A 10,194-nucleotide genomic window follows, 5' to 3' on the forward strand; every position below is an offset into this window, starting at 1 on the left:
CCACCAATGCAAATAAGAATGAGTTCTTATTGACCTGCCTGGTTAGATAAAGGTTAAATAAATAAATACAAAATAAAAGATAAAAAATCCTTCAAGACTTCAAAAACATATACGATCCTAAAGTATTACTTTAGACTTCAATAGAGGTGAACCAAAATCCTAGGATTGTATTGGAAAAATGACCAATACCATAGGACTAGGGGACACCAACACAGAGAATCAAAATAAGGTAACCAGTAACATATTTTAATGTATTTTGACAGAAAACATTTAAATAATAGCTATTATTATTTATAACAATAAATATTCATCGACAATGATTTGCACATTCAATAAAGGTTCCATGACTGTGACGAAGGCATCGCGACATCGTCTCACGATCACTAGTAGATACTCATTAACAGAGTAAAATCTCATTCAACTTCTGCTTTTCATAAAGCAAATAACAAGAGTCCACAATCCACCTCAAACAAATGGATTTCATCATCTCATAACATGTCATGTACCACAGTCATATCTACTGTGGCGGTGACCCGCTTTGGATTAGTTCACTCCTGTCACAAGAGGTTGCCTTCCGATTTCTGTACCCTTCGCCCACACACTCCCCCTTGTTGCAATTAAAAGCATAGGATTGGTATAAATATGGACCGAGTTTCCAACACATTCCTTATTTCATTCAATCCAGGAGGGAAAGTGCACTTTGGAGAGAAGGGTAGTGAACCGGACCGCAGGTGTACTTATTGACCAATAATCAACAATCCTCTTTTCTTCTGCCTGAATTAGCCACCACAACATTCACAGGGTCTTTCATCTTTCCGTTCATCCATATGTCCACACATTGCATCATTATTTCTCCCTCTCTGAAGTAACATGGTAGAAGAGAATATTCCTCCTTCCTTAGTGCTCTATGTTCGATTAGATTGTTCTGCATCAGCCAGCAGCACACGTGTAGACAGGCAGACAGTGCCCCCTCGTGGCTGGGCCCTGTGTCCCAATTTGCCACTTTCACCTGAAGTATGCACTTGTGCTCTCCCCTACATGGACTATGTATATGATTGGTGCAAGCGCAGTCTCATCACCTATCCTATACGTTTTAAAGTTTATCCTCAAAGTATGGGAACCCAACACGATGCTTACATAGAAACGCTTATTAGGGACACATTTACAAAACACTGTTTTTGTACGGTTCTTTCCTGTATGACTTTTGTGCTTGACACATTTTTGGGACGTGTGATCTTCGCCAATCATCTTCAAATCAGCGGTGCTAGCTGGCTAGCAATGCCATTAGTCATTAGTCTTATTGTAAATGGCTGTTAGCATAATTGGGTCGTATTTTCTGCAAGTTTGGCGATGACTTCATTCAAATATGTTCTTAGGAACATCCAAAACAGCATGTTAGCTATCAGGCTAATGAGGAAACTACAGTGTCAGGTTTAAGAGAATGGTGAGGATAAACGATAGTACTACAGTGTCATGGATGGACCCTGCAACTCTCCCCAAAACGAGGGACAGGGTTTTATGGATTCACGTTACGTTAGATATAGGCGTCTCACCATGCTTCAAATCCATGTAGATGAAATGAGAAATGAGAAATGCATACTTCAGGGAAAATGGTGGAAAACTGGGACACGGTTATCCTATGCGTCATTATTCATTAGTTCATTAAAGCACACTTCAGGGAAAAGGGTGGCGATTGGGACGAAGCGTATTCCTCTGTGATGACGACAACGGCGACGACATCATCAGTCGATCTCGCTGTAGTCCTCGCTGGGCTCCGACTGGGAGTCTGTGTTATTGAGCAGCTCCACCAATAGGGAGATGAGCTTGCCGTCCTGCCCGGTGGTGTTAGAGTAGCCGGCGCTGTGGGGGCGGAGCTTGCGGTGCAGCATGGTCTGTATGGCGGTGCGGAGCTCCCACAGTAGTTCCCACGTCTGCACGGGGAGGTCGAGGCGCACCAGAGAACGGCCCGGGAACGACACGTCAACACGGTCCCCATTCACTGAGGCAGGGAGAGGTGTGTGTGTGTGGGGGGGGGGGGGGGGGGGGGGGCATTTGAAAGAAAAAACGTTAATGACAGAAAATAAAAGCTAGGAAGGTGAGCAAGCATTACCAACTTTGGTGTGAGTGTAAAATCCATAAATTGATGTTTCATTAGTTTTCCTCAATTCATTTACTACCGAGACGTCTCATTCTCTTAAAATCCCCCCCCTAAAAAACCTCTATTGCGTTGATGGGCATTTACCCTCCACTAAAGCTCCCAAAATAAACATTCTGTTTCTGGATGCGTCATAGTGAAATAGTGTTATGGTAGGGTCAAGGCTAGGCGGGAGATCTGACGTGACATACCTTTCTCTGTGATGTCACAGTCTGTGAACAGCAGCAGGGCGAGGGGGTGGACGGTGGAGGTGTCTCTGATGAACACGTTACCGTTGGACTTGACCGCGCTGAAGTAGGTCAGCCAGCGACTGGGGAGCTTGTCCCCTGACCTGAAACAGACAGGCACCACATGTTAACTTTAAAAGAAAGACAGACAGACGCAGACATAGACACACAGATACAGATACAGAAACACACACACACACACACACACACACTCACTCACTCACACTCACACACTCACACACCTGTTGACAGAAGAGCGGTGAATTAGGACGGGACCACTTTGCGTGCGGTAACCCACACTGTTGGGGCGGAAGCGTCCACCTTTGGTCACCATGCCCTTCTTCACCTGAGAAAACACAAACATATCAAGTAGGTGACACCAGACACCAGAATACACCTACTCTTCAACTGTCTCGTGTCTAGCTGTACTATTTACCTGGATAAGGTTGTTTTACCAGTGTAGTGAGTGAGTGGTAATATCCATCATGCGTCCAGCTGTAGTATTTACCTGGATGAAGTTGTTTTACCAGTGTAGTGAGTGAGTGGTAATATCCATCATGCGTCTAGCTGTAGTATGTACCTGGATGAGGTTGGGGTAGAGTCCGGCCAGCAGCACGGCCTTGACCAGCTCGTCCTGGTGGCTGTGCTGGTTGAGGACGGAGGAGTTCTGCTGACAGTCACTGGAGCGGCCCACCAGCTGGGCCTCCGCCAGGTTCTCACTGAACTGAGAAATAAGACCTGGGACACGGGAGAGACAGGACACCACCAACACAACACAGTTTTAACCAAGACGTCAGGAACGAGCCCAGCACACGTGTGTGTGTGTGTGTGTGTGTGTGTGTGTGTGTGTCTGTGTGCAGATGTATTCGTGCGTACATGTACAGTATACTCGTGTATGTATTGATAAATGGCTCTAAAGAATATGTGTGTGTGTGTCTTAGAGCTGTCCCAAACGACTATTTTTCTAACGATTAATCTAGCGATTATTTTATCGATTATTCGATTAGTCTAACGACTAATTTGTCGATAAGTCTAACGATAATTTTTGGACTGTATTTTTATTTTTTTTTATAAAAATATATATAACGTATTTGTCTCCACCTCACTGCTATGTTTAGCCAACTTGAATGCCAACATGGCCATTTAGAAGTCTGTCCATCACCACAACACATAGCTAGCTAACGTTACTCTCGCTGCTATGTTATGATTAGCTAAATTGATGCTAACGTAGCATGCGAGCTACGAGCTAGATAACGTACAGTAGGTGCTCGCACCACAATGACAATAGGCTACCGTAGCTAGCCAGCTACATAGCTAACGTTACTAACACCAGAAGACAAGACATACGAACTGTGGTGAGCTACATTGCTTGTGTAACATTAGCTAGTAGCTATCCATTTTTCACTCATACACTTAATTGCCTGGTAAAATAAAGGTTTAAAAAAAAAAAAAAAAAAAAAAACGCCATTTTGTTTATTTACGACTAACCGACGCATATTACGCTAACCGACGTATTGACGTAGTCGATGACGTCGAATAATCGTAACAGCCCTAGTGTGTCTTACCATTGATAAAGCGCAGCCCAACTCCAGACAGTGTGTAGTTTTCCAGGTAATCCTGCCTCATCTCTCTGTCTCTTTCCTGCATCACACCTCTCCAGCCCAGAACGGCTCGACTGAACACCAGGTAGTCACTGTGACTGGAGCCGCCCAGGGCATCCTTAGCCTGGGGAAAGATGGAGGTAGAGAGGGGGCGAGAAGACCAGATTTGGGTCACATCAACCACACTTGACATAGGCTCTGCTAAAATAAATGTGAATGCGTCGGATTGAATGAAAAGAATAACAGTAAATTAGGTAAATGCCATTGCACGCTGAATGGATAATAGATAGGCCTACAAATGACAAATCTCAAGTTTTCTGTCTGCAGCAATGTTGACTATTGACATGATTAAAAGTCATCAAAATATATATGTTTTAATGGGGGATTGGCAGTGTGTCTAACCTTAGAGACCAGGGCTCGGTTCTGCATGCTGTTGTGGAAGGGGTCTCTGGTGAGGCAGGCTGTTACAGCCAGCAGGGGCAGGGCACAGCGGAACAGGGTGGCCAGCACCAGGACCTTCCCCAGCCGCGGGTCACAGGAGAGGCAGGCCACGCGCTCCCCCAGGGGGGTCAAGGCCTCCCCGCGGTCCAACACACCTGGAGACGCACCGAGGTAAATAATACACATATAAATGATAAAAACAGGGGCACTTAGGTGGCGTAGCGGACTAAGCGTTTACCACCTAACCGCAGGGTTCCTGGTTCGATTCCGGCCGCGGACATATCCTGCATGCATGCCATCCCTTCTCTCTCTCTTACCCATCCTTCCTGTCAAATCTCCACTATCTCTATCACAATAAAAATATGAGTGGGGGACTGCCCCACTCAGAAAAAAGAACTTAAAATAAATTCAAGATAAAATACATACACACATCAAATATAATGCATCTAATAAATAAAATAGGAGCTAGTATAGTTGACCAAGGTTAAGCCTTGTCCTGGATTAAAAGACCACGTTCAATAGAGGACCTCCACAGTGTTTTATAGTACTGGTCCAGAAAACCACCCCTAAATCCTTCACACAAACTACACAAACAATATCTAAAACCTCTATTATCTAAACCCCACACCATTTCAACCACACTCCAAAACACATTTGCCTGTATACAAAACGGTGTGGATCCGAACCATTTTGTCCACTATGTCCACTATGTCTTACCGATCTCCTGCAGGTTGTTTACGGCATCCAGAACAGCGTTCCTCTCTGGGCTGTCCAGAACCTGAGACAGAAAATCCACGGCCTAGAGAGACAGATAACACTTCACTGTATCAACACGTCATGTACAAAGGAAAAACACACCTCAATAACATTTTAATTTCACCAACAACCCTCGCGACATTTGATTGACCGACCCCCTAAGAGATCTTTCCCCTGTCCCTTCTCCTCTCACCTTGCAGTGGGGGCTGTGGATCTTGGCCTGTACCACCAGGCTCTCCAGGGGGGTGCGGAGGATCTCGGGGACGGGGAAGGTGTTCATGGACTCCAGGCGGCTCCGAGGGAACAGGTGGTAGGCGTGTCCCGGCTGGCAGCGGCCGGCCCTGCCTTTGCGCTGGGTGACGTTGGAACGAGAGATCCAGACCGTGTCTAGACAGGACACCTGGGGACACACGGGACACGGAAACCCTTCCAACATTACACACTGGCATTGATTTATTCTACCTTTAGTCGTTGCTTTTTGGGATCTAGCTTCGGCATTCATAGCCCATGGCTGCATCATCTATTCGCTGATGAGAAAAATACATTTAAAAAAAAGTATACGTCTGCAAACACTCTGGTCTCCTACCTTTGTGCGAGGGTCGTAGCTGTGCTCCTTCTGAGAGCCCGCGTCCACTACGTGAACGATGTCGTCTATGGTGATGGAGGTCTCAGCGATGTTGGTGGCCAGGACTATCTTGCGCTTGCCCTCCGGGGGGCGCTGGAACACAGACTGCTGGTCTCGGACTGACAGACTGGAATGCACTGGAGCAGACGGAAGGGTCAGGGTTAGGTCAGGGTTATGGTTAAGATCAGGTTCCCAGTCACCGTCTACCCAGACAGAAGTGGACAGGTCACCTGTGGAGAAGTCCTAAGGTCTGGTCTAGAGTCAAGGCCTAGCACCTACTCTCTAGACACTTACTCTCTAGACACTAGGCAAAAAAAGAAAAAAGAACACACATTTTTGCCTAATAGATGACAAGGTGGAAGGAGCTAGACATGGAGCTTATCCAATCCTTTTAGGTCTACACACATCTCTAGGGGCCTAGATGTTGTTTTCGAGACAGAGCCTCAATTTTTTATAGCGAGCTGGACAATAATACAGATAGCATTATTAGTGTACGTACCAGGGTTTCCGTTAACCGGTAATTACCGGTCTTTGTCCGGTAAAATTTGTTGAAGTCCGACAAATTGAAAACTCGTCGGACATAATGTCCGGTGAAAATAATTCCCTCTAAGCACAATTTGAATACAATTCGCTAAAGTTCACATTCTGATTCCTTCTATTTTAAAAAATCCCTGTATTCTCCAGTGTGCCTGTAACCGAATTAAAACTGCGGACCGAAGTCGCCATGTCTCCGCCGCCGACTGTCACTTCCACGATTTTTTCACACGCTGTCACACGTCACACGCTGCCGGTATCCAATCGTAAATCATCCAATCCCCGTTCTCTACAGACGACGCGAAATGATAAGGTGTCTCTCACCGAGTGCTGAGGGCGGGATGATTCAAACAAACCAGGAAGTGGATTATTCCGTCCGTTCGTGTTTGTGCCGCAGGTCGCGTCCGCTGTCTGCGTCTCGGTAAATGTTTTAGCCTACTCGGACCGCGAAGAGCTGGATGAAACGTAAGGATACAGTTGGATACAATGCCCCGTAAGGATACAGTTGGATACAAGGCCGTTGGGAATGTCATACGCTTGCACCGGAGCTGGGGAGAGAGCAGGAGCTGCTCATCTTAAGCAGCGCGGGTAACCCGACACCACTAAGCCTATCGGACTGACAGACTGTTAAAAACTGTAAGTCTTGCGTTCGTTGTGTGGGAGCGGGGTGAAGAGTGAAACTGTTTGGATACAATTGACTGTGATTGAGCTGAACTGAACTTTTGGGGATTTGATGAACTGTTGAATTGATTGTGAATCAGTGGACTGAGCATTTTTGAGTTTGTGAACTGGACACTCCCAAGTTACTGCTGGTTGCATATTTGAGCAAAATGTTATACATCTAGACATTGTGGTATTTCTTTATATACGTATCCCAGCCTGCCTATCAATCGTTTCTCAATAAACAGTTATGTTCTCCTCATTGTCATACTCCCGAGTCCGATTAAGTATGATTTGACAGGCAGCTAAACGAAATGCCTTCCCAACCAGCGAGACCTGGTTATAGAAATGATGTTGTTTTATTGATAAAAAAAGGGTAAAACTGGAAAGAGAAAATAGAAAACTCACATTAATCCCAAACAATTTAACAAACTTCAGTTAACGTAATGTGGAGTCCGTTCATTGATCGAGCTGTCTGTTCAGTTCCCAGTGAGGCGCCCGTTCAGCGCTGGACATAATGGCATAGCGCGCATGCGAATCATGTTATATTATTATATATTATATAGCTCGCATCTAATCGTATCGGATGAGAAATCGACATTAAATGGCATATATAGGCCGCTACACAACAGTAATCACCGCGACAAACAGCTATATTATATTTTAATATGATGACCGGAATATCTGACGTTTGTCCGGTAAATCGAAATCTTCCCGGACACGATGTCCGACGGCAATTTTTTCTAACGGAAACCCTGGTACGTACAAGCCGGGAGCAGGACACAAATTGAAAAAAAATAATCTTACAAGCCACGATCATATGGGTGCCTGAGCGGAAGGAGCGCTTCTGCTCCAGCTTCTCCTGGACCGCCTTGATGTCCTGCCAGCCGGGGAGGAAACACAGCACCGCACCTGGGGAGAGAGGGGAGGAAACTGGGTCTATCTTCCTGTACACATCCAGCATAATATATGAGGCGACACAGTACAGTACAGTTCAGTTCGGCATAATCGTGTAAGACGACTGATAATAACAGAATATAATAATAATAATAATAGATCTAAACTATTTGAGGGGTGAAACGTTAAGTTTACCTGGTTCTGCGCTTGTGTGAATGTGCTCGATCACGTTCGCCACGAGATCCAGGTCTGGCGCGGCGTCGTCCGGTTTCCCCTCCTAAACACGCGCAGAACACACAGGGTATGAAGGAGTTCTTCAGCGCACAAGACGAGAAAAACGGTGTGAATTCATCAACACAACTGAGAAACTCGACCAAAAACGGCAACAAAAAAAACCCAACAACACCACCTAGCTCAACTCGTCCCGACACCCTACTCACCTTCCCCTGAAAGCTCCCCCCCTTCGGCTTCGGCTTCGGGACTCCCATCTCCCCCAGCACGTCCTCCAGGTACCGATCCTGGACCGGGTGCATGAACCCGGGCACGCTGACTATGGGGCAGCCCCCGAAGTACTGCGACAGCCTCTGGTTGTCCCCCGTGGCGCTCATCAGCACCACCCGCAGGTGGGGGTTGTCCTCCAGGGCGGTGCGCAGCAGGGCCAGCAGCAGGTCCGTGTTGATGTCTCTCTCGTGGACCTCGTCCACCACCACGTGGCTGACCCCCCGCAGGGAGCCGTTGCCCTGCAGCTTGCGGAGGAGCACGCCCACGGTGAGGAAGAGGAGGGCGCCGCCGCTCTGCTCGGGGGGGCGGCTCTCCAGCCTCACCTAGTGGTTTAGGGAGAGAGGGAGGCGATGAGCTGAAGAGATCCAGTGACTGTATTTACCTTAACTACCTCAGGATTATTAGAACAATTATACATTAAGCCAGTTCAACACCATAGCAAACAAAAGTAAAGAGGTAAAGCCTCTGTGTACCCATGATGATCCATATCAATACAAGACTGACTAAAGTTTATTTGCACCATCTCTAACCCACCTGATACCCTACAGAGTGTCTGAGGGCGGGACCCATCTCATGGGCGACGCGATGGGCCACCGACACAGCGCTGATCCTCCGAGGCTGGGTCACCATGACGTTACACTCCGCCCCCTTCCCGTCCTTGACGCACCCCTCCAGCAGGAAGCGCGGGATACGCGTGGTCTTGCCGCACCCCGTCTCTCCGGCGATCACCACCACCCTGGAGGACTCCACCGCCGCCACCACGCGCTGCCGGTGGTCGTCGACCGGGAGCTTGACTCCCAGCCCGGGGTCCGCCTCCTCCCAGTTCTTCTTCAGCGTGGCGCTCAGCCTCTCCGCCTCGCGGGGAGAGAGGGGCCTGTACCGCCGCCCCGTAATGGCGTCTGTGAAGATGTCCTCCTCTTCCTCTTTGTCCTGCTGCTCCAGTCTTTCCTGGCCTCTCTCCTCCTCCTCCTCCCATAGTTTCTGCACCTCGCCTGCTGACGGGTACTGCAATAAGACCATGAAGATGTAGATCAGTGGTAGGGTATGTGGCTCAAGCATATGTGACAGCAGATGGTGAAAGGTGGACCAAGTCAGCAAGGACATTTTTCAAAGTTGAATCATGAACAATATAAGCTGGCCATAGAGCCATAGAAGCTGGATAAAGCTTAACAGATCTAGAGCTAAGCTATGTCTTTGCACACTATTAAAAAAAAATCTTAAGCCACATGATTAGCATGTTTGACCCGGAATTCAGGAAGCTAAGTTGAGTTAGCGATTCAGGCTAACTGACCTGTGCGAGGTACTCTCTCATGTTCTGCTGCAGGTAGTCTGGTATCTCCAGGGGGCAGGCGCGCCTTGATCTCTCCCCTGCCTCACGCACCTGCTGCTGGTTGTACCTGGCATGAGTCAGCGGGTTGTTGTCCGGGCCAATCAGCTCCATTTCCTGGATAAACGCAGACGTGTGGAATTCAGACAGGAAAAACACCAGACCTGGGTGTAACACATACATGTGCTTCATTTAGCCTAGAGGTCCCACTTTCAGGGGCTATCCCATCGGTTTCGTTGCGCCAGGTAAACTAAACCAAGTGCAGCTCCAGCATTTTGACAGAAGTATTTTTTAAATTTATGTTCTTTAACTAGCCTCCATTCCTCTCACCTTAAATTTCAGACAGGCCAGAGCAGCAGCTCTCTTCTCTGCGTCCAGTCTGCGAGCGGCCGAAGCCGCAAACGTCATTTCCTGCGGCCATTTCACGGTCAGCTCACACTTCTTCACCTTCCCTCCTGTGGTCCGGTACT

The 10,194-nt window shown here is 47.5% G+C and overlaps 1 protein-coding gene across 1 annotated transcript in view; it reads right to left on the reverse strand.

Annotated features, from left to right (window-relative positions):
• Positions 1–329: 329 nt before the first annotated feature.
• Positions 330–10,194, reverse strand: part of dhx30 (DEAH (Asp-Glu-Ala-His) box helicase 30) — a gene marked incomplete at its 5' end in the record, with an annotated part of 12,094 nt that continues 2,229 nt past the window's right edge. Inside the window, 15 exons of the mRNA XM_080546293.1 lie at positions 330–1,999; positions 2,347–2,486; positions 2,625–2,728; positions 2,963–3,120; positions 3,948–4,107; positions 4,386–4,579; positions 5,142–5,223; positions 5,374–5,580; positions 5,767–5,942; positions 7,807–7,911; positions 8,092–8,173; positions 8,337–8,720; positions 8,932–9,402; positions 9,689–9,841; positions 10,055–10,194. The exon at positions 10,055–10,194 is cut by the window's right edge and continues 10 nt beyond it. Of these exons, the coding sequence (XP_080402419.1) occupies positions 1,743–1,999; positions 2,347–2,486; positions 2,625–2,728; positions 2,963–3,120; positions 3,948–4,107; positions 4,386–4,579; positions 5,142–5,223; positions 5,374–5,580; positions 5,767–5,942; positions 7,807–7,911; positions 8,092–8,173; positions 8,337–8,720; positions 8,932–9,402; positions 9,689–9,841; positions 10,055–10,194 (2,813 nt within the window). The 3' untranslated portion in view covers positions 330–1,742. The remainder of the gene's footprint in view (positions 2,000–2,346; positions 2,487–2,624; positions 2,729–2,962; positions 3,121–3,947; positions 4,108–4,385; positions 4,580–5,141; positions 5,224–5,373; positions 5,581–5,766; positions 5,943–7,806; positions 7,912–8,091; positions 8,174–8,336; positions 8,721–8,931; positions 9,403–9,688; positions 9,842–10,054) is intronic.

Source organism: Nansenia antarctica, assembly GCF_963989245.1.
Source record: "Nansenia antarctica genome assembly, chromosome: 16".
Lineage (NCBI taxonomy): Eukaryota > Metazoa > Chordata > Actinopteri > Argentiniformes > Microstomatidae > Nansenia > Nansenia antarctica.